The 24,030-nt window shown below is 43.3% G+C and overlaps 2 protein-coding genes across 4 annotated transcripts; one reads left to right on the top strand and one right to left on the bottom strand.

Moving 5' to 3' along the window:
- Positions 1-600: 600 nt before the first annotated feature.
- plek (pleckstrin) lies at positions 601-10,343 on the bottom strand. The gene is made up of 9 exons (XM_082153784.1): positions 10,157-10,343; positions 9,393-9,548; positions 8,460-8,641; positions 6,785-6,876; positions 5,205-5,389; positions 2,092-2,196; positions 1,589-1,672; positions 1,432-1,504; positions 601-1,307 (listed from the first exon to the last, which is right to left on the bottom strand). The coding sequence occupies exons 1-9, from the start codon at positions 10,196-10,198 to the stop codon at positions 1,168-1,170; spliced, it is 1,059 nt and encodes a 352-aa protein (XP_082009910.1). The 5' UTR covers positions 10,199-10,343; the 3' UTR covers positions 601-1,167.
- Positions 9,555-22,976, top strand: cnrip1b (cannabinoid receptor interacting protein 1b). Of its 3 annotated transcripts, none has more exons than XM_082153799.1 (4): positions 9,555-10,019; positions 12,652-13,005; positions 14,152-14,296; positions 21,611-22,976. In XM_082153799.1, exons 2-4 carry the CDS (start codon positions 12,827-12,829, stop codon positions 21,773-21,775), a joined length of 489 nt encoding a protein of 162 aa, XP_082009925.1. In that variant the 5' UTR covers positions 9,555-10,019; positions 12,652-12,826; the 3' UTR covers positions 21,776-22,976. The 3 variants fall into 3 exon arrangements, with proteins under 3 accessions (XP_082009925.1, XP_082009924.1, XP_082009926.1); XM_082153798.1 differs by having other exon boundaries at positions 11,852-13,005; XM_082153800.1 differs by lacking the exon at positions 9,555-10,019 and adding an exon at positions 10,934-12,557.
- The last annotated feature ends 1,054 nt before the right edge of the window (positions 22,977-24,030 follow it).

Here is a 24,030-nt window from a genome sequence, read left to right as displayed (position 1 = left end):
CGTGAATTGAATTGAATTTGAAATTAATTTGAAGGCATGCACGTACCGTGCAGTAATTCATTCATCTGTTAAAAGACCAGTGCACACAAGCAATCCTTTTTATCAGTCAAATTAATTTCAAAATCTAAAACTCACTTTAGATTAGGGTCCAATTCTCACTATTAACTAACTATTAACTAGGACTTTTGAAAAATGAACTGTATGTGCACTGAACCCTGAAACTCATTGTAATAAGTAGAATGTGGAAGCTAGTTGTGACTAAGTAGACCTAGTTCATTATTGCGACATTTTATCTCACAATTCTGAGGGGAAAATGGCAGAATTGTGATTTTATATCTTGCGATTCGGACTTTGTAACTCACAGTTACAGGTTTATATCTCAAAATTCAGACTTATTTTTTCTCGGATTTGCGAGTTATAAAGTCGGAATTGCGAGATATAATCTCTTGATTCTGAGGGGAAAAAAGTCCAAATTTAATTGTGAGATAAAAAGTTGCAATTATCTTTTTTCTTTTATTCCATGGCGGAAACATAAAAAACAGCAGTGGGCTAGTGATGAAATATAACCTATAACTATTCACATTTACCAAATATAACACATTTTTTGAAACAGTGTTTTGAAATGTTTATTTTGTTGCTCCAAGTACTTCCATTGTGAATTTATAACTAATAGATGGATGCTAAGTTATATCATTAGAAAACAGTAAGTTTATACAGCGGTATAGCAGTAGGGCTGTGCTGTTTTGACAGTTTTTGTTGCACCACCGGACTGTGACATCTCTATATTTGGACAAAATCAAGATGAGAAACAGGAAGTGCTTTAAATAAAGACAGGAAAATGCTGGACATTGAAGATTCCCTTAACACTCTTTCCACTGCGTTTGACATTTCTGGATGGACAGATAAATAGCATTAAGTATCTCTGGTGAAAAACCCATTTACCCACATCCTCTCTCTAACTGTTGTGAGGTTTTCTTTTGTTTTTTATTTTACACAAGATTTTTTTTTTGTCAAATGGAGGAAGTGAAGAAACAACAAATGTCTTATTTTCAGAAGATACTGAAGAGGAGATATAGCTAGTGTGTTGACAACACTTTCTTTCAAACAGATCCCAACTCTGCATGTCTTTATTGAACGAGTTTGTTGAACAGGATGGATCCAATCCTCTTATTTTCCGGACTTTGCAACACTTTGAATGGCTTTGATCCAATCTTTGCGCTCATCCGCTGTAGCCGCCTGAAGATAGTAGTGCGTCTCATCCGACGTGATGATCTCAAAGAGATTCCCATCAGCCTCTTGTTTCTTGGCTGTAGGAGTTTATAAGAGAGAGAAACATTTGCATGCATTCTATAATGTATAAATGCTTTACAATTTAAATGTTTTGTTGTCATCATGTTTTGTTTGATCATTTAGATGGACTAGTCGTCATACCATCAGGCACATATTCCACCGCAGTCACTACTGAGCCACGCAGGTGAATAGAGCCGAGCGGATCATCTTCACCCTTACAGAGACACACACACCACACCATTTCAACACTGCATTTAATATATATATATATATTTGAAGATGACAGGAACATGCTTACCTTGGTGGGATCATAGTAGTGGATATAAGCAGGATCATCTCTAAGGATAAACTTTCTGACTTTCCAGTTCTTTCGCCGATGACCCTGTATAAGAAATAAAGATTAAATGTCTTATAAATACTTTAAATACTTAGTAGTGTTAACAAAAGAGACTTTTTTGTGTCAAAGTGTTACCTACTTTCATACATATTTCTTTTAGTATATTAATGACAGGTGTCTGTTACGAACACCACTAACCACTCGGTGAGTTGCACAGTTTTGAAAACGAATGTTAAGGGTTGTTTTAAGGACATGTTCGTGCATGCCCATAGCCAGCCACTCTGAAGCGGTCAAAGGCGATTCTAAACCAGTCAAAAAGTCGAGACAGGACCCATCGTCAACATTTCTGTGTCCACCACTCTAGTTCATCCATAACAAACTACAAAATAGACTCAAGGTGTTAAATATCGGAATTATCCTTTAACTAATGAACCTTATTGTAAAGTGTTACCGTTTTAGCTTACCTGTTTCAGCAGACAGCCCTGTTTGACTATTGCACCTCTGAACTCCTCCTTCAAGATCACGTCTTCATCACTGGAGTAACCCTCACAGAAGAAACCACTATCAGCCTGCAAATCAACACACACATGCTCAGTCTCAGCAACAGCTCTCGGTTCACACGCAGCCACACAATTGTTCACACTTCATTGTTTTTTGTACATGCTTTATACACATCATGCAATGTCACCGAAATGTATAGCATGTGGACAATATGATATGGCTCTATTCCAAAATCTACAGTGAACTTTGAGACATAAGGGATCAAATTTGATATCTTCTACTTAGTAACCACGTGCATCCAAGTTTGGTTTGAAGAGGAAAAACGCACTGAGCACAAGATTCTCTCAGCATTGCTGATTTCTAACACACACTCACAGCATTCGGCCTGGTAGAAACCAAAGCTGATGCTCTCCGTGTGTCTTTCCGTCGTCTGTTTGTGTTCAAATGTAAATTGCATGAGCTTATTTTGTCCATTAGATTGAAAGATCTGAAAAAGCTAATATATTCACCCAGCCATAGACCCTCCCCTCGAAGAAATCAGGACTGCAGTGGTTGAAAGTGGACAAAATACACAGATTTAAACACCAGGGAATGTGTCTCTATTGAAGCTTGTTTCCACCACAGAATAAAACATTTTAAAAGATAATTGCAACTTTTTATCTCACAATTGTGAGTTTACATCTCGCAATTCTGACTTTATATCTCGCAATTCTGAGAAATAAAGTCAGAATTGCAAGATGTAAAATCACAATTGTGAGAAAAAAAGTTGCAATTATCTTTTAAAATGTTTTATTCTGTGGTGGAAACAAGCTTCAATATGTCTCTCTCGTCTACTTGTGATCCGATCGACCAAAACGCATCTTAATACCAGGCGTAAACAGGGCCTGTAAATAGGCACCTTTTTGGGGCTGATATAAGGTACACATTTGTCCTTTTAAAGACCCACTCCGATGAAAATCATGTTTTTCTAGGTGTTAACATGTTCTTGTGGTATTTTTCTGATGTTAGAGGACATATCTTGAGAAAAATAAGCTCAAAGTTGTATTTCTGAGTATTTCTGCATTCAAATGGCTGTGAATCAGTAGCAGACATGGTACTGGGTCAGTCATGGCCTAGTGGTTAGGGAGTTGAACTGGTAACCCGAAGGTTGCTGGTTCGATTCCAGAACCGGTGGGAAATGACTGAGGTGCCCTTGAGCGAGGCACCTAACTCCTAATCGCTCCCCGGGCGCCACACAAACGCTGCCCGCTGCTCTGGGTGTGTGTATCCACGTTTGCAGTGTGTGTGTGTGTTAACTACTCACTACTCTGCTCCTAATGTGTGTGCATTAACTTGGATGGGTTGAATGCAGAGGTCAAATTCCAAGTATGGGTTACCATACTTGGCCATCACGTGTCACTTTCACTTTCACTTTCAGACGTTAAAATGCCGGCTAAAATACACTGGAGTTGTGACGTAGTAACTCCACTGGGCGGGGCCACAAGCTCATACTCCCCTCCGCCCCGCCCGCTCAGGTTCTGAGGAGTAGAGAAGACGATGGCGGATCAATACCTATGTGCGGTAGCGGGTTGCAATGCTAAGAGGAGAGATATTGGTATTAGCTTTCATGCTTTACCAAAACATGTTGCTGTGAGAGATGAATGGATTACGTTCCAGGGTTCCAGACTGCGACCATTTTTTGAGAATGTTAAAATTTAATGTGGTCGCATTTGTGCGAGTGCATGGTCATGTACTACTCAGTTAAATTCACACATGAACTTGTTTTAGCGCCCGCCAAAGTGAATTTTTGTCCCGCCAAAGTCTTATTTGATCGGTGAGTAATGTAGATGAACTGCTGCGCTTGTGACAGGACATGTTTATAACTGAAAGAACGAGCAGAGAGAGAGAGACCCGGACGCGCGCGCGCGCACTCACTCTCTGTCTTCGGAGCCAGGCGAAAATGTAAACAAGACCTCACCGTCTCCAAACTAAGCGCTGTCTTGCTCTCTCTCCCTCGCACATATTAATCAAAATAAATCGACACGGCGGTAAAAGGTCGGAAGACCAAAGTTTCATGTGGAGCATTCGGAGATTTTTTTTTTTCTTTTTCTGAATTGCCGCTGGGTGTGAATTGTGCTAAATAAGTTGCCTTATCTTCTCTGAAAAGCGTTCCGGACATTCAGCTGACATAAAACAACACTTTAATTAAACGAAAAAAACTATCCAGTGATGAAATATTTTCTGTGTTGACAAAGAAAGACAGAAAGAGGCTGTTGCTGCCTATGTATCTCGCTTCAGCCAACGGCTCCGCCCACAACGCAGAGGCGAATTGCTAATGAGCTACTGCCGCTCTGCTGAAGCGAAGTCCCAGAAAACGGCACAGGTTTTGTGATTTTGGCTAAAAACGGCATAATCATCATTTAAAGACCACTGAGAATGTTTAAAAATAGCTCAAAATATGATCGGAGTGGGACTTTAAAGAGGCCATATTATGCCCTTTTACAAAGTCTTGATTTAGTTTTTGATTTAGTTTTCATGCTTAAATGTCAAAAAAAACATTATATTCTCCATTGTTGCAGCTCCTCTCTTCCCAGTCTGTCAGTAACGCTCTGTTTAGTTCCTGTCTCTATGAAGCCCCTCCTTCTGAAAAAGCACACTGTGCTCTGATTGGTCGGCTGGAGCAGTGTGTTGTGATTGGTCGAGCGCTTCGAGTGTGTTTGGGAAATGTCCCGCCCCTTACCATAACCACCAGTTTAACCCACAACTAACTAACTCAACCAGGCCCCGCCCTTTTATTCTGCATATGAATTATTATAATGAGGAATATTGTGACGTGTTCGTTCCTGGAAGAAACTCAAGAATGGAGGCGTTTCAGGAGTTCAGAAACACTGACACTGATATAGAGAAGAACTGGAGCTTTTTCACTCTCAAACAGCAACATTTTAAAAAGATGAATATGTAAAAAAGCTTAATAGGTGTTCTTTAAATGCCCAGAGACAAGCTGTTGTACCCCACGTTTTTCTTTCTTTCTGACAGATCACTTGGTTTTGGAATAGAGCCAATACTTTGTAGTGCCCTGTGTGATTTGTAAGCTTACAAAATAATAAAGAGCCTCCGTTTGGTCCAAGAAAACACACTCTGCTCCTTTCTCCGCCCCGTCCTTAGACACGTCCCCCGCGGCCTGCAGGAATCCCTCGGTGAGGAGTCCGGTGGCCAACATCACTCCCTCGGGACGGTTCCTGGCCTTCCCCTCGGAGATCAACCAGTCGATCACTGCGCTCCCTGCAGGAACATCGACCACAACACATTTACAGGGAAACTAATCTTGGTAACACTTTACAATAAGGTTCATTACTTAACATTAGTTATTACATGGCTTGGTTGAATTCCAATGTAGAATGCGGTGAGTTATTTCTTGTTATACCATGGTCTGGGTGAATACTCGATTCTGATTGGCTGCAGGGTGTCCATTAAAAAGTGATAATGTACACCTAGGAAAGGCGTCCCGTCAATTTGCCTGATGACAGTTCTTAATGATTGCGCTGGCTCAAACTCACTGATCAACTGCTGCGGTCGGGTCGCTGTTGCTTGGCAACGCCTGTATACGGGAGATATTAAATAGTGCGCTCGACTTAATAAATAAAAACCCTCACGATTTTTACTCTAAAACACATTAAAGTATTATTAATTGATTAAATATTTCTTTCTTTCGTAAGTGACCATGGTATAAGCGGGTTAATGCCCTTCGAGGTGTCCATTGTCAGGTATTAATGGACTTCGGCGGAGGCAACCAGCGTCGGACGGTTCACGCCTCGCCGTCGTCCATTAATACCTGATAATGGACACCTCGAAGGGCATTAACCCTTACATAACCGCTGCTAAGTATAACACACCGTTGCCATGATAAACAGAGCGTTGCTATGGACGCAGGATTCTAAACGTAGAGACAGAACGGACTAATTTCTTTAGCGGAAGCAATACAATCGTTTTTAAATCAATAAACTCCTTTTTAAATCAATATTTTGTGTCAAATTATTGATTTATTTGGTAGGTAGCCATGTAATAAGTGGGATAATGCAGTGTGAGGCGGTTGTTATAGCGAACACAACCCCTTCAGGCTCATTCAAGCTCCGCTTTGCGTCGGGGTCCTGATCAGCCTGTCGGGGGTGTATTCGCTATAACAACCGCCTCGCTCTACATTAGCCCTTACATAATGTATTAACTAACATGAACAAACAATGAGCAATACATGTGTTACTGTATTTATTAATCTTTTAATGTTAGTTAATAAAAATCCAGCTGTTCATTGTGTGTTCATTTTAGTTCACAGTGCATTAACTAATGTTAACAAATACAACCTTTGATTTTAATAATGTATTAGCAAATGTTGAAATTAATATTAACTGAGAAAAATTTATGTTGTAGAAGTATTGTTCATTCTTAGTCCTAGCTAGTTAACTAATGTTAACTAATGAACCTTATTGTAAAGTGTTGCCCAAATCTTGCAGAAAGAAAGATTAGAGAGATTAAATTGATTTTTAATTTGAAAATGTAACCCAATGCCTGGATTTGTCCATATTTGACCCACATTTGGGTTGAAATAACCCAGCATATTTTAGAGTATAAGAGGTTTTGCCTAGTTCTTTATTTTATTATGTTATGAAATGAATATCTCACCTGTGAAACAGTGATTAAACAACCTTTTGTCCTTCTCTAGCTTCAGCTCTTTAACACCGCTGTCTTGATCTTTCATTAAAACATACAGTTCACTGAGAACAGACAGAACAATAGCAATGTTTTAGCAGTTTTACAGTTCACAGAAGCGACTTTCAAACTTTATCACATTTCTCAAGTTTTAGCACAATACAAAATATCAATCAATACAACATTCTGATAACAAAGAGGTTGGCAGTGAGACAACTCCAAAACAGCCAGATGTCAATGACAAGGCACAAATATTTCAAATCTGTATTTAAAGTACATTTTTATATTAGAAAATCATGGTTTCTTGTTTAAACCTGTTTTGTCTAATTTTGATTAAATACTGTTTTCACTTGAAACCAGTGTTGACATACTGGCAAGCTTGACTGAAATTATTTCGGGTGTTTTATAAATATGATGCATATTTACATTAAAGACATTAAAGTCCCCCAATTCCTTTTTCGTGGAACATTGCAGTACTTATTCTAAATAATTAATCGGTGCAAATCTTTATTGTTTTAAATTGATGTTCCTTGTAATCTTGAATCAGAATAAGTTCCTCTTGCAGAATCTCTTCTCTTCTCTGATGATGTGGGCGGGGCAACCTGTCACTCACATGAGATCAGCCAATAGCAAACCACAACCATCCAATGAATTCCCCACAGACACAATCAAGCCCCGCCCACATTTGTTCTTGTTCCAGAAGCGTTTCACTCGAATATACGACACAATAGAGGAGAAAAGACTAGAGCAACTTCATGTTCATGCCGACTTTAAATTATCCCTGTAGTCAATAATTGCATCCCTTAAAACTCACCTTTGATCACCAAAATTACATATTTAAACGTTTTTTCCTTGGAAAAAAACTTCATGCCTTAAAATATCTTGAATGTAACTCGACACCCTTGCCTCATTTAGTATGAGCCCCGCCTCCACTCACTCACTCAGCTCAGAGATCCACTGGTTGACGATCACACGTTGATCTGATTGGTTACAAGGTAGTTTGTGACGTCAGAAACACCAGCGATTTCAAAGCGTGTGTTTGAGACTGTCTTTGGTTCACTGCAGTTTTAAGGAGAAAATACTCAGCAATGCTGTCGACTTATGAACTTACACATGGTGTGTCTTAAAGCGTATTAAGGTAACACTTTACAATAAGGTTCCTTTATTAAACATTAGTTAATGTATTAACTAACATGAACTAACAATGAGCAATACATTTATTACTGTTTTTGTTCATGTTTGTTAATGTTAGTTAATAAAAATAAAGCTGTTCATTGTTAGTTCATGTTAGTTCACAGTGCATTAACTAATGTTAACAAGATTTTAATAAAGTATTAGTAAATGTTGAAATTAGCATTAACAAAGATGAAAAAATGCTGTATAAGTGCAGTTCATTATTAGTTACTAATGAACCTTATTGTAAAGTGTTACCCATATTAAAAACACCACAGAGAAACATAAACAACATTAAAAGCTTGAGTTTCACCACTGGGGGACTTTAATGTCTTTAAAAGGTGTCTTTGCAAGTGAATTAAATTAAAGATTGACTAACAAAATGTTTTTAGATCTTTTTTTTAAAAGTTGGTCCAAAAGTATGATTTTCTTTATTTAGTGCAGTTTTATAACAGTTTTTTAACGGAAATCATACCTCAGGTTAACATTTTCTGGTAATCGAATGGATCGGCGTGTTGATTTCCTGGCAAACTTCTTGCCCCCCTGTAAACAAGCGATCGCTCTCTTGACATCTTTAACCCACAGCTCTCGTTCCTCCAGATGCGTCGCTTGGAAGAAATGGTCCTGGTTCTTTGCAGAACTGACCTTAAACACCAGCTGTCGAAAAGCACACGCTGATATTAATGAAACGGAAACACTTTACAATAAGGTTCCTTAGCTAACATGAACTAACAATACTACTTCAGCATTTATTAATCTTAGTTAAAATTAATTTCAACATTTACTAATACATTATCAAAATCAAAGGTTGTATTTGTTAACATTAGTTAATGCACCGTGAACTAACATGAACACACAATGAACAGCTGGATTTTTATTAACTAACATTAACAACGGTTTATAAATACTGTAACAAATGTATTGCTCATTGTTAGTTAATACATTAACTAATATTAACTAATGAACCTTTTTGTAAAGTGTTACCAATGAAACAATCAAGATATGTCCAGCACGATCTCGTGAAAGTGCGTATCTACAGCACAAATTTTATTTCTCGTGCCATTTACCAAAAATAGTTTTCGCGTGCATTTTGAATTGAAAGATGTTTGTATCTGAATATCTTTGAATTATATTTTTGAAATTTCTTTTGGGTTAGGGTTTAGGAAAGAGGTTTAAAGACAAGGTTGTTTAGTTTGTTATTTTGGCCCAGAAATCAGCTCCTGAATCAAAAGTCCCAAATTAAGAACATACATTGACCTTTGTTCATATACCCTGCATATTTCTGAGTCTTTCATGTTGCACCCTTTTCCCCTAGACGGGGTGTAACAATCAAATGCATGCAAAAACTATTTTTTGGTATATTAATGGCCAGAGGTATATTGGATTTAAAGACGTGTGATTCCTCCACCGTTCTCTTAGTGAAATCCTGGCATGGGCTGGTCAGTTTCGCTCCCTTCAGAGGGATCATTCCCTTCGGACTGCTGTCGGTCTTCTTCTTGTAAAACTCTACGCCATCATCGGCTAACACCACCCACACCACTTTCCATGAGTTCAGCACTGTGCCCTGCAAACAACATCACTTTAGCTTCCTAAAACGGCCAAAAATGAAGACCTTTACAGTAAACAACCCGTTTCACATGAAGGATTATATGGGCTGTTCAATCTCAAATGAATTTAGTGAAGTGCAAGCGTTCAATTTCTGTCATTTTCAGTTCTGTATTTAGGACACGCATGTATGTTGTGGTTAGACTACTACTATACTTTCAGTTGCCAGATCCTAATGCACACATTTTTATTACAGCTTTTCACAGAGAAACAGGAAAATACCATCTCAAAAATGTCCACATCGAACACTTTGTAAGAGTTCAGTGAAAAACAACCGTAAGGTCAAAAATGAAAATCAAAATGTGTATGATTGTTTTTTTTGTTTGTTTTTTGAAAGAAAGAGGATGTTTTTACTTCTGTTCCCAAATTGGAGCAACTTCATAACTGACACAAATGACAAAGCATCATCACATGACATCAGCGTTTTGAGGTACGTCTCTGTTTCTTCAGTTTTTGTCAGTAAAATGACCCGTATTCTTGCTTTCAAGTGATATTGATATGTTAAGAATATTATCACATAGAAAAGCTATTGTGCAAGCAATGCAAGATAAAACTCCCAAGACTTACCTTTTTCACCAAGTATCCCTCTCTGATTCTTGTCGGTTCCATAGCTGTAAACTACAGCGCTCGACTCGTTATCTTCTTCAGGGAGTGGTGGATGTGAGACCCTTACGCTTCTGCGGATTCTGTGCCTCTGACGCACAGCCTCGCCTTGACAGTTATAGACATTATCTGATGAAAGGGAAGTTGCACATTGCCTGACTTGGTCAGACTAGTTTCCTCTGTGTTTTCAGCCCACAGTAAATGAGTCAAAGGCTAAAGATTAACAACCATGATGAGTGATGATGAGAGAATGCCTGACAAAAAGAGCTTTTTTTCAGTCATACTTGTAATGTCCATTCTGGTCCTAATATACATTTGAAGTGGATCAAAACCTTTCATCAAAGTTATACATGAGTTTTGAACAACACCCGTTCTTGTCTTGATCCACTTCAAATGTTGACTACTGTATATAAACAAACATATCATGTTTATCTCCTGGAACAAACATTTTCCGTGCCTTTCAATATCTGAAAAACCGCCATTTAACATCTAGAACATTTGAATCACTTCTCAAAAACTGGTTGCCGATAAGAAGGACGTTCACTGAACCAATTTTGTAGCAGCATTGAAGAGAGAGCGCACTGGAACACTACTTCAACAAATCACATTAGCTTGAGAGAAACAGTTCTTTCACAGGAAGTTGAATGAAGTGCGTTTGAGGTGTTACAAACAGTTGTACATTGCGTTCTCGCGGTCACTGAAGAAAGACCCAGCCTTCGTCGTGTTCGAGGAGACATCACAATAAAGGTGCAACACACGTTTGTGCACAGCTTCTCTGTGCATCACAGCTTAAGAACTTTCAACTTTGTGATACATTTAATGATTGTTGAAGTAAAAAAAACATCTTTTAAAAAATCAACCAAATGAAAGGTGTTTTCACAAGTGGTTTTGAAAGGAAGTGAGAGAATTGCCATGGTGTCATGGTTTCTGAATTCATAAGCTTGATCTTATTGCCTGATTATCTGATCTACAGTGGCTGATAAACACAACCACGTTTACAAAGACAAACACACAACTGAGGTGGTGTTCGTGTATCAGACAATACCATTGTACTTCTTATTAACAACTAATGTGTGTAATTTTACTGAATGATTATCAATTCAAATAATGCATATTTTGATTTACATGATGACTTAGTAAGAAGCATTTTCTGAGTGTGTTTACTGAAAAGTTCTATTAAAATAAACTTAAAGTGAATTTAAAATGGAATACTATTGATTCTTAGTCATAGAAGCTCATGCTTAACACGTAATTTACATACTTGGTTTTAAATAAAACAGCATCCTTGTTGATCTTGGAACAACATTCCAAGTTTACAGTTAATGTTAAGTATAGGCTTACAACAAGAGTAAGAAGCTTTTACAACGTTCTTAGTCATCTATTATTTTCCTCTGATATTAGGGAGAAGTTATGGGTAAGGGTTGGGTTTGGGTGTAGTTAAAGTCCCACTAAAGTTCCTTAAAACGCACAGCATTATTACGTAATTTCCACTGTAACAGGAAGAGGGGCGGGACATATCGAACAGCTCCTCCCCTTTTTAAAAATAGCCAATAACGTGATATCACAGCTCAGAGCCGTTGATCTCGGTAAAGCCACTGTTTCCTCCTGATCTCGAACCGTTTCTCCTCCTAATCTCCTCCATATCTCTTTATCATACAGGATTCTGTGCAGAACTCAAACGGGTCTGATACGTTTTCTGTTCTGCGACTCGCTCATATGATCCGCTCTGTGTGTCGTGTCTCTGGACCGAAGCTTCGGAGGTTCGCGTGACACTAATGACAAACCAGACTTCATTTGCGCCAATGGAAAGAATATTTACACTGTCTGAATCGTTCCCTATATCCCCTATATAGTGCACTATGTGATATTCACCATGTAGAAAACAGTAAATATATGAACATGTGACTGATTTCACCTGCAGCTTCAGTGTCTGTTTATAGGGGGCGGAGCTTCAGATTCTAGAGAGTATTTGATTGGACAGAAAATCTGATGACAAGCTGAAGTGCAGAGTGATGTCATCAAAATCATTGATCCATATTGGCAGAAGAGAGAGACTAAGTTTTGAATGCTTATATCTTCTAAATATTAATTTTGCCATTGTTTTGGAGCACACTAGCTGATATAATAGTAAGGCATACCATTGTTATACTAAAAGCAAAAAAAAAAAAAACATTTTGATTTCATGTGTAAAAGAATACTATTGCATTATTTTCCCAAAAGCACATGGTATTGTCATGGTACATGTTCAAAACCAAGACAGAAGTATTTTTATGCTAATATTTTTCAGTGATAACCCTCACCCATCATCCATCTAATATTGACTAATGGATGAGACTTGACCTGGTGTCCTTGAGCAACAGTACTGGTAGAAACTTATTTAAATGATCAATAAACCAAATGCACGGATGTTGTATTGGTGTAATCTGGGCTGCACTGCTTCTCTCTCTTGATCTCATTAGGTCGCTCGCTTGTTGGGATTATGTTTGTGTAGGGGATTATTGGACAGGAACAGCAGACATGACTTTGGACGTGCTTTCTGCATGCGGTTTTCACGGGTTTCCACTCGAATACACCGATTTACTTCAGCCTGAAATATCCTGACCTGTTTCCTCACACCTGACCGTCTTCTGCATCATGGCAGACATTCCCCAACTGATTAAAATCGGCGTTTCGCTGAAAACCACCCCGAATAACGGACCCGTGTTCTTCAAATCGGACGGGACGAGATTCGGTCAGAGCAGAACCATCAAATTACTGACAGGAACGAAGTACAAGGTCGACGTGGTCGTCAAACCGGGAGCTGTTGAGGCGACGTGAGTAGGCTACATGTGCTTTAGTCTATTTAGTAAGTGAATTTATAGCCTATTGATTCTATTGTTTGCATAACGCTTCGTTTGCATCAACGTTGAGACAGAATAGCAGGTTTATTTTGTGTAGATGTGATGCAAAATTACAAATGACCAATGGCACCATTGTACAGTGATGGATAACATAGTACTTTGACATATACAAGGCAATAATGCTGAATTATTATTTTAGACTACACTGGCATCAAAATTATAAAAAAAATAAATGAAATCAACTGAAAGCAACTAAGAATATTGGATGTAACATCTCGTGATAGCTACATTTGGGATGCCATGATTGTGGGTTTATCCTACAGGATTGTGTGTTCATCTCACGCACTGACAGATTGCTTCCTTTGGCAGTCAAATCCAGACGATTAAGGCATCAACTTTATCTGACGGGCTTCATGTTGTAATGTGTGTATCCTATTCCGTTACACGAAGGTCTACAGATATATAGGCTAATGTCTGTCAAATCAAATAGATGTTGCAATCTAAATATTCTTGTAATCTAGATTAGAATCTTGCGTGTAATCTAGATTCCAAGTAATAACAATAAATATAATATGATCATATTTGTAAATATGATGGTTTCATTATAAATTGGGTGATTATCTCTAAGGTGGGCACCCAACTTAATATATGATATTTCCATCTGAATCTAACCATGTCATGTCAACAAATGGAAAAGTCAGCCAGTCGTTTATTATCATGTCAATTATTGTGCCTTTCGCCCCAACAGCATATGTATGCAACAGAAATATATATATTATTCAATATGTACATATTCTTCTTATTGAATTTTTTTTTGCTTTAATTAGCTTGAACAAAACTGAAAATCATTAACAAGACCTTTGTCTCGAAATATATTCAATAATTTTAGCGATTCTCATTTGCTACTTAAATCTACAGATCTCTCATCTGTTCATCTTGAAAAGTGGATGTTTTGGAAAGTGCTGCATCAAGTTTTTGTACCATCTAGTATTTTAGAGGAAAATAAAATACAAAGGTGCCTTTAACCCCGGTGTGCCTTTAGCCCTGTTGTACTCTACTATTTTAGCTCCTGAAGTGTATTTTTGGTTGTTTCTCGCTCTCTCACGTCTCATTCCTCAGATCCATGACCGTCGGTGGCGTGACGTTCCCTTTGGAGCAACAGTCTAAAGACCCTCAGTCTGTAGTGTACACTGGGATGTATGACACCGAGGGAGTAACACACACCAAAAGTGGAGAGAGGCAACCCGTTCAAGTCAACATACAGGTGAGAATCACTTTTGAAAGGTTCCCTTGGAAATAAGAAGTACACCATTTCAACACAGAGCCTATAAAACACATTATAAAAGCCTGCAGAGGAACATAAAGGTTCTTTATTGGCATCTATGGTTCTATTAAGAACCTTTAAAGGATTAGTTCACTTCAGAGTTATAATGTCCTGATGATTTTCTCTCTCCCACGTCATCCAAGATGTTGATATCTGTTTTTCTTCAGTGGAAAAGAAATGAAGGTTTTTGAGGGAAACATTCCAGGATGTTTAGTGACTTCAATGGGGTCCAACAGGTTGAAGGTCCAAATGTGAGTTTCAGTGCAGCTTCAAAGTCTCGACACGATCCAGCCGAGGAATAAGAGTCTTATCTAGACAAACCAGCAGTCATAAAATATATATATATATATATATATATATATATATATACCTTTTAACCACAAATGCTCGTCTTGCACGTCCACGACTTTACGCATTACGTAATCAGGTTGAAAGGTCATGCGTAGGAGGAAACTGTAGAGTAGGGCGAAAAACGTCTCGGTTACGTATGTAACCCTCGTTCCCTGAGTAGGGAACGGAGACGTTACGTCGGATGACGACGAATGGGGTTTCGCTTAGAAATCCTATCATCTTCGAGTATTAAAACACGAGCCAATGGCAAAGAAATGCCATGGGTCTGCGGAATTTGCATAGCGTAACTCCGCCCCACCCTGGGGGTATATAAGGAAGTACGCTGCAACATGCAGATATGTCTTCGCTGAGGAGCCGAGACTGAACTCAGGCGTTCCAGCGGTACAGCGGAAGTGGCAGGGAGACGTAACGTCTCCGTTCCCTACTCAGGGAACGAGGGTTACATACGTAACCGAGACGTTCCCTTTCGTTGTCACTCCGAGTTACGTCGGATGACGACGAATGGGGTTCCCGTATAATCACGCCACCTCTCGACTGTCTTCCAGTGCCCTGCGTAAGTCTGAGCTCCCTGTCGTGAGACTAGCACGGACGAAGGAGTCCTACTTAACACAGGAATACCAAGGTACACTGGGAAGCATATCCAGTGGAAATATGCAATCATGCCCAACCCGAAGGGGGGGACTTGGAATACACATATGACCCCGAAGGGCTGCATACGGAGTAACACTGGGGTGTCCAGCCGCAGGTGGAATATTTCAACCCCAGGGGTGGCAAGGCGGCTTGCCAAGGGAAAGACACATGCTCAAAGAGGCTTACAGTGGAATACACATGTGGGGGTCGCCCGAAGGGAACCATGCACATGGTGGCACCTAGCCAAGCGCGAAAGCTGCCCGTGGCATAACTCTGGCGTTGACGTCATCAGTGCTGGAGGAGACTCAGGGCTTATGAGGCTCACCTGAGGAAATATCGCACGTATCCCGTCCGTGGAGAGGAATGGCGAGCAAGCGAAGACACCTGAGCAGAATCTAGTACCGGCTAGTTGAAGCGAGTACATGAGAAGAAACTGGCTCTTCTCGGAGATTGTAAAATCTCGCAAATGTGTTAGGTGTGGCCCAGCCTGCAGCTCTGCAGATGTCTGTTAGCGAGGCGCCATGCGCTAGAGCCCAAGAGGATGCCACACTCCGAGTGGAGTGGGCCGTCACACCAAGGGGGCACGGTCGACCTTGCTGCTGGTAAGCCAAAGCAATGGCGTCCACTATCCAGTGAGACAACCTTTGTTTGGAGAGAGCCTTTCCCTTCAGCTTCCCACCATGACAGACAAAGAGCTGGTCTGAGGTCCTGAAACACTGCGTTCTGTCTACGTAAGCACGAAGGGCGCGTACTGGACAGAGCAGTGCCAAGGCTGGGTCTGCCTCCTCCAAGGGCAGCGCTTGCAGGTTCACTACCTGATCTCGAAAGGGTGTGGTAGGAACCTTGGGCACATATCCAAGCCGGGGTCTCAGGATCACGTGAGAGTTAGCCGGCCCGAATTCCAGGCACGCTTCATCAACCGAAAATGCCTGCAGGTCCCCTACCCTCTTGATGGAGGCCAATGCAACCAGGAGCGCTGTCTTCATTGACAGGAACTTAAGCTCCACTGATTGCAAAGGCTCAAATGGAGCCCTCTGCAGGGCAGTCAGAACCACTGCGAGGTCCCAAGAGGGTACGAGGGGAGGGCGAGGAGGATTTAGTCTCCTCGCTCCCCTCAGGAACCTGATGATCAGGTCATGCTTCCCCAGAGACTTACCTTCAACTGCATCGTGATGTGCGGCAATGGCGGCAACATACACTTTCAGGGTGGAGGGAGACAGCCTTCGCTCCAACCCTTCTTGCAGGAAGGAAAGCACGACACTGATCGGGCATTTCGTGGGTTCTTGCTGTTTAGAAGAACACCAGTTGACGAAGAGGTTCCACTTCAACGCATAGACATGTCTCGTGGACGATGCTCTAGCGGAAGTGATGGTAGCCACCACCGCTGGTGGTAGGGTACTCAAACCTGCCTCGTCCCGTCCAGAAGCCACACGTGGAGGTTCCAAAGACCGGGACGAGGGTGCCAAAGGGTGCCCCGTCCCTGAGAAAGGAGGTCCTTCCTCAGAGGAATTGGCCAGGGAGGTGCTGTCGCAAGGAGTATGAGTTCTGAGAACCAGGTGTGGCTGGGCCAGTATGGGGCAACCAATATAACCTGCTCCTTGTCCTCCCTGATCTTGCGCAGGGTCCGCGCAAGAAGGCTCACTGGGGGAAACGCATACTTGCGTAGGTCCCTCGGCCAGCTGTGCGCCAGTGCATCCGTGCCGAGCGTGCCCTCGGTCAGGGAATAAAACAGGTCGCAATGGGACGAGTCGTGGGAGGCAAACAGGTCTACCTGTGCGTCGCCGAACTGATCCCAAATCAGCTGAACCGACCGGGGATGGAGTCGCCATTCTCCAGCGAGAGGCTGAACTCGAGACAGCTCGTCGGCCGCCTGGTTCAGGTGTCCCGGGATATAAATGGCTCGAAGCGACCTCAGATGCTTCTGACTCCATATAAGGAGGTGGCGGGCGAGTTGCGACATACGGCGGGAGCGTAGACCACCTTGATGGTTGATGTACGCTACTGTTGCGGTATTGTCTGATCGGACTAGTACGTGCTGACCCCTGAGCAACGCATGGAAACGGTGCAGGGCGAGACGTACAGCCAGCAACTCGAGGCAATTGACATGCCAAAGGCGCTGGGGTCCTGTCCAGGAGCCCGCGGCAGCATGACCATTGCACATGGCGCCCCAGCCCGTGGTGGAGGCATCTGTTGTGACAACAACATGCCGGGAAACTCGTTCTAAGGGCACTCCGGCCCGTAGAAAGCTGAGGTTCGACCACGGGGTGAAGGTCTGACGGCAGGCCGGAGTCACTGGGACCCGGAGCTTGCCGTGTTGCCATGCCCACCTCGGGACTCGATCGCGAAGCCAAAGCTGAAGCGGTCTCATATGAAGCAATCCGAGCGGCGTTACTGCGGCTGCGGATGCCATATGCCCCAGGAGCCTCTGAAAAAGTTTCAGTGGGACCGCACTCTTGCCCTCGAACTGGCGAAGACAAGTCAGCAGTGACTGCGCGCGCTCGCTCGTAAGCTGCGCGCACATGGCGACCGAGTCGATTTCCATACCGAGAAAAGAGATCCCCTGCACTGGGCAGAGTTTGCTCTTCTCCCAGTTGACCCGAAGGCCCAGACGAGCTAGGTGCCGGAGCACAAGATCCCTGTGTTCGCAAACCTGGTCTCGAGAGTGAGCTAGGATCAGCCAGTCGTCGAGATAGTTCAGGATGCGAACCCCGTGTTCCCGGAGGGGAACAAGGGCTGCCTCGACGACCTTCGTAAAGACGCGAGGAGACAGGGCTAGCCCGAAAGGGAGAACCGCGTACTGGTATGCCCGCCCCTCGAAAGCAAACCGTAGAAACGGTCTGTGTCGAGGTAAAATGGAGACATGGAAGTAGGCGTCCTTCAGGTCGATCGCTGCAAACCAATCCTGTGGCCGCACACACTCGAAAATGCGTTTGGCCGTGAGCATCTTGAACGGCAGCCTGTGGAGGGAGCGGTTCAGGACGCGCAGGTCCAGGATCGGTCGTAACCCACCCGATTTCTTCGGAACAATGAAGTAAGGGCTGTAGAAGCCGGACCTCATTTCGGCTGGAGGGACAATCTCGATCGCACCCTTCGCCAGTAGGGTGGCGACCTCCGCTCTCATGACAGGGGCATTGCCACCGACCATAGTGAAGCGGACTCCGCTGTAGCGGGGAGGAGATCGCGCGAACTGAATCGCGTAGCCGAGCCTGATGGTTCTCGCGACCCAGCGGGACAATCTGGGAAGCTCTAGCCAGGCTTCCAGAAAGTGCACCAGCGGGGTCATACGAACCACAGATGTTCCGTCGGGGGTGCAGCGAGGCGGAATGACCGGCCCAGGCGTGGGTGGCATAGCGGCCCAGTGCGGGGGCACGGTCATTAGCCGCGTCCTGCCAGAGGAGGCCAGGGGAGGACCAGCGTCCCACAGGGGCGTGCTCTGGCAGGGGTCTGGCGACAGAGGGGGACGAGAGGAGCGTGGCCCGTGGGCGGCGCGTGCTCTCATCCGCACACTCCGTGTGCTCAGAGATGGGGTAGTGAGTTCTTTCTTTAACCATTTTAGGGTGCTGCCCGTCGTGGGACGAGCAGCGGGAATGGGAAAACCAAGGATTCTCCCCCGGCCCTCCACCGGGGGAAGGAGCGGCCCTGCAACCGGCTCCTGAACAGAACTCAACGCCATCTCTGAGCAGCCCGTCTCAGGAGCGCCGCTTAGCCTGGCGTTTAGCGGGGCACGGGGCGGGAGAGGGCTGTGGCGCCTTCCTACGGCTTCCTCTCCGACGCGACCCGGAAGCAGCGGACTGCTGGGGCCGATCGGGAGGGGGGGGAACCGTAGGAGGGCGCCCTCGGCGGCGAGCGGGCTGAGGCACCTGTGCCGACGGCTGCGCCGCCGGAGCAGCGGGCCGCCGGGGCAGGACGTGTTTTAAAGCCTCAGTCTGCTTCTGGGCAGTCGAGAACTGCTGGGCGAAGTCCTCGACTGCACCGCCGAACAGGCCAGCCTGGGATATGGGGGTGTCGAGGAACCGGGTCCGCTCGGCCTCCCGCATATCAGCCAGGTTTAGCCATAGGTGTCGCTCCTGGACCACCGAAGTGGCCATCACCTGACCCAGCGAGCGTGCGGTCACCTTCGTCGCTCGGAGAGCAAGGTCGGTGGCGGCACGCAACTCATCAAAGAGTGCTGGGTCAGACCTCCCCTCGTGCATGTCACGCAACATCTGGGCCTGGTAGACCTGCAGAGTCGCCATGGCATGCAGTGAGGAGGCCGCCAGCCCCGCAGCTCTGTAGGCCTTCGCCACAAGGGTGGAGGAGAACCTACAGGCCTTGGAGGGGTGCTTTGGGTCCCCGCGGGAAGAAGCACTCTGAGGACACAACTGCATCGCAACAGAGCGTTCAACCTGGGGAACCCCAGTGTACCCTTTGGCGGCCGCCTGATCAAGGGGAGGCAAGGCGGAGGCGGTCGCCGAGCGATCACGGGAAGACAATGGTGCCTTCCAGGACCTCGTGACCTCCTCATGCACATCCGGGAAAAAAGGCATTGGGGTTGGCCGCCGACGCGGATCAGCAGCCGCACCCAAAAACCAATCGTCCAGCCGCGAACGAACCGGCCCAGGTGGCGGGGACCACTCAAGACCGATCGCCGCGGCTGCCCGGGAAAGCATGGCCGTCATCTCGGGATCAGACTCGGACAATGCTGGGACACCCGAGGGTGGCAGCACAGCCGAATCCTCACTTCCCGAGGACTCCTGCCCACCTTGTGATGCAGCGATCGACATTGAGTCTTCCTCTGGAGCGCCGAATGAAACTCGCGGCAAGTCAGAGGACTGTACAGCGGTTTCCACGCGGACACTCGCGGGTTGCACGGGAACAGAGGGAAGTGTGGAGCGTGGAATAGTCGGCGCTTTGTTCCACACTGTAACCCTCAGATCACCCTGGCCGCCAGCCGAAGTACCAGCCCTCTCGGGACCAGTAGATCGGGGTGCGGATGAGGGGACTCTCACATTAAGATCATTGAGTCTCGATCTCAACCGTGCGATGGGCATGTTCCCGCAGTGGGAACATGACTCATCCACAAACGCTGCCTTGGCGTGATCGACACCCAGACACACAAGACAGCGATTGTGCCCATCAGAGTCAGATACAAATAGACCGCAACCAGAAGTGCACGGGCGAGGCCTCTTTAAAAAGACGTGCCGCGTGCAATGCTCTTTTGTGAAAGGAGATTTCTCCGCAGAGTGTTGAAGCGACCAGGGAGAGAACACACAAACTCTGGCAAATCACTGCACAGATCAGCAGGGAATGTGCACTCGCTGGAACTCGCTGTCACACCAACACCTGGAGAGAGGCTCGTCTCGAAGAGATAAAGAGATGAACTCAGGATTTGGCTGTGGAGTGAAGTAGATCAACTTGGCTCCGAAGCGAAAACATATCTGCATGTTGCAGCGTACTTCCTTATATACCCCCAGGGTGGGGCGGAGTTACGCTATGCAAATTCCGCAGACCCATGGCATTTCTTTGCCATTGGCTCGTGTTTTAATACTCGAAGATGATAGGATTTCTAAGCGAAACCCCATTCGTCGTCATCCGACGTAACTCGGAGTGACAACGAAAGGGAACTCCATCTCATTTACTCCTCCAACTTCAAAATCGTCCTACATCGATGTTTTACCTTCTTCCTCTTTTTTTTCTTTTTTTGATAAATGGCGTTTGACTTCGTCTTTGCACATTCTCACACTTGACCTTTTAACCTGATTACGTAATGTGTGTTGCATCACAGCTAGTGCAAGATGACCATTTGTGGTTCAAAAGTATATATTTGTTATAAAATGTCGGCTGGTTTGTCTAGATGAGACTCTTATTCCTCGGCTGGATCGTGTCGAGACTTTGAAGCTGCACTGAAACTCACATTTGGACCTTCAACCCATTGGACCCCATTGAAGACACTATATGGAGAAAAATCCTGGAATGTTTTCCTCAAAAACCTTAATTTCTTTTAGACTGAAGAAAGAAAGACATGAACATCTTGGATGACGTGGGGGAGAGAAAATTATCAGGAAATTTTAATTCTGAAGTGAACTACTCCTTCAACATCCATATCATTTTTCCATTCCACCAAAGGTTGTTTATAGTGGAGGAAAAGGTTCTTTAGATGATTCAAATGTTTACTGAAAGGCTCTTTGGGGAACCTGAAATGCTCTGCAAAAACACCCGTTGGAACATTTTTGTGTAAGTGAGTGTAAGAGCATGAGTTGCACCTGATGTGTGTGATGTTTCTGTGTGTGACAGTTCACTCAGGCTGGTCTTTTCGAGACCGTCTGGCAGGTCAAGTTCTACAACTACAACAAGAGGGACCACTGCCAATGGGGGAACAGCTTCAACAGCATCGAGTACGAGTGCAAACCCAACGACACGCGCACACTCATGTGGATCAACAAAGAGCTGTTTCTGTGAAAGATGTGTGAAGCGTGTGTGAGAGTGAAGACAATCTTACGAAGAGCTAGCCCTCCCTAAACAACACACCGAACATGAATCGGCGGATAGCCTTTCCTACGACCGTTTTAGAGTAGCTATTGTGATGAAGTTAAAGGGATGGTTCAGAGTAAAATCAACCTAGTGTCCTTTGCACCATGACCTCGAGCCAAACGCTTGATGATGGCTAATGCTACCGCTAACCCGCACGTCGACGTCACTTCAGTGGTTTGAGAAAAGCACGTAAAAGTCCTGGCAGAAAGCGATGCATAAGGATGTAGTGTAACGACACCCAGTTCCAGGAATGCACTAATATTTTGTTTGCTAGTACCAGTTTGCAACAATTATTAGTTAACACTAAGTTGTCAACACTTAAAAAAAAAATTTGTTTAAAAAGTTGGATATACTGGCTTTCTGCAGGACTTTTACGTGCTTTTTCCTAATCACTGAAGTGACCTCGACGTCCGGGTTAGCGGTAGCATTAGCCATCAGGCAAGTGTTATTTAAATAAACTCCTGATGTACTTACAAACTTTCCAATGCCTCGTTTTATGAGTACAGAACCTATTTGTACTACTGTAGAAGTTTGGTGCCATTCTGGGCATTATTAGTGGGGTAATTTACCAGATACAGCCTTGGATCCATTAGCGGCTGTACTAAACCATCTGGCTGATATCTCTAAATAAGCTCTAACTTTAATAATGTTCAACCAAGGGAAAAAGGCTTCTGTGGGGTGTTTGGCTCGAGGTCATGGTGCATTTTTGGTTGATTTTGGTTGATTTTACTTCGAACCATCCCTTTAAGTAAGAGTTTTACTGGATTTGTTTGCTGGAAAATCCGATCGTTGTATTTGAGCTGCACTTTACCCTGTTTGTTGTAGTGTTGTCTTTTTCTGCAGTTCCTTCCAGTTGTCTACCTCTGAAGAAATCCGTGAGGATGAAGTTTACTTTTATATACGAGTTTACAGATTTTATATAGACTTTATGATAGAATTGTTATTATACCGTTTGTCAATGTAGCATTTTCACTGTAAATTTGACTATGTGAATATACCTTCTATAGAGTATTTTGTCATGGTGCAGTGTGATATATGTGCAATAATTGTTAGTGGATGTACAACCCCATTTCCAGAGAAGTTGGGACATTTTGTAAAATGCAATAAAATCAAGACTCTGTGATTTGTTCATTCTCTTGAACCTTTATTTAACTGACAAAAGTACAAAGAAAAGTTTTCCAATGTTTTCACTGAACAACACAATTGTATTTTGTAAAAATAAACAAATGTGGATTTTGATGACTGCAACACACTCCAAAAAATGTTGGGAGGCAAAATAAAAGTGAAAAGATTATTCAAGTGAGACTATGCAACTCTTCTGAAACAGTGAAAACACAATGAGCAGGGGAACTGGTAATAGCTGGGGGAATCGTGTTTGAGTGTAAAAGAGCTTCTCAATCTTTGTAAGCAAAGATGGGTCATGGCTCATCACTTTGTGGCAAATATCATGAGAGAATTGTCAAACAATTCAAAAATCACATTTCTCAATGGTGTCTTTCACCATCTTCCATACATAATATTGTGAAAAGATTCAGGGAATCCAGAGAAATCCCAGTCTGTGTTGGGCAAGGCAGGAGACCACTGTTGAATGTGCGTGACCTTTGAGCCCTCAGATGGCACAGGGATGGGCAGTATTTCAGATACATGTATTTAAAATACGTATTTGAAATACAAAATACTATTTTGTATTTTAAAGCCTTTGGAAAAAAATCTAATGTAATTTGTATTTAAATACATTTAAGATGAGTATTTTTGTATTTTCAAAATACATCAAATACTTTTTGCCCGTCAACCTCTTTATCAGGGTATTGATTTAGTTCAGACATTCACTAGCTCAGCATTGGATCAGACATTTTTTTATATATTTTTTGGGAATAAGGTGAGAATGTCATGATCAATTCTACTTGTTGATTAAAGTTAAAATAGTGCATTATTCACTTCAGTTCACATGAAAGAATAAAAGAGCGCAGACAAGTGGGAAAATAGCGTTAGTCAATCAGTCTTGACCGGTTGTTGATTTTTATCAACTAGCTTATCAAATGTGTTTAAAGCATTACTGCATGTTAGGGCTGGGTGATATGACACTATCATAGTGATGATTTAAAGTTTGAATTGATGGAACTTTTTCTAAATCGTTTACATAGATGGGACTATGTGTGGGGTAAGCAAATTTATCCGTGCAG

The sequence above is a fragment of the Leuciscus leuciscus genome (genome assembly GCF_965113295.1).
Source record: "Leuciscus leuciscus genome assembly, chromosome: 22".
Classification (NCBI taxonomy): Eukaryota; Metazoa; Chordata; class Actinopteri; order Cypriniformes; family Leuciscidae; genus Leuciscus; species Leuciscus leuciscus.
This window is presented reverse-complemented; position numbering and strand designations above follow the sequence as displayed.

Bases quoted from the DNA above. Each gene is read 5' to 3' on its own strand.
- plek (XM_082153784.1), bottom strand. From the start codon at position 10,198: ATGGAACCGACAAGAATCAGAGAGGGATACTTGGTGAAAAAG. The intron at 9,549-10,156 runs GTAAGTCTTGGG...TGTTGTTTGCAG, and splicing joins AGGGATACTTGGTGAAAAAG to GGCACAGTGCTGAACTCATG. The intron at 1,673-2,091 runs GTAAGCTAAAAC...TTTCTTATACAG, and splicing joins AGGGCTGTCTGCTGAAACAG to GGTCATCGGCGAAAGAACTG.
- cnrip1b (XM_082153799.1), top strand. From the start codon at position 12,827: ATGGCAGACATTCCCCAACTGATTAAAATCGGCGTTTCGCTGAAAACC. The intron at 13,006-14,151 runs GTGAGTAGGCTA...CTCATTCCTCAG, and splicing joins CCGGGAGCTGTTGAGGCGAC to ATCCATGACCGTCGGTGGCG. The intron at 14,297-21,610 runs GTGAGAATCACT...TGTGTGTGACAG, and splicing joins CCGTTCAAGTCAACATACAG to TTCACTCAGGCTGGTCTTTT.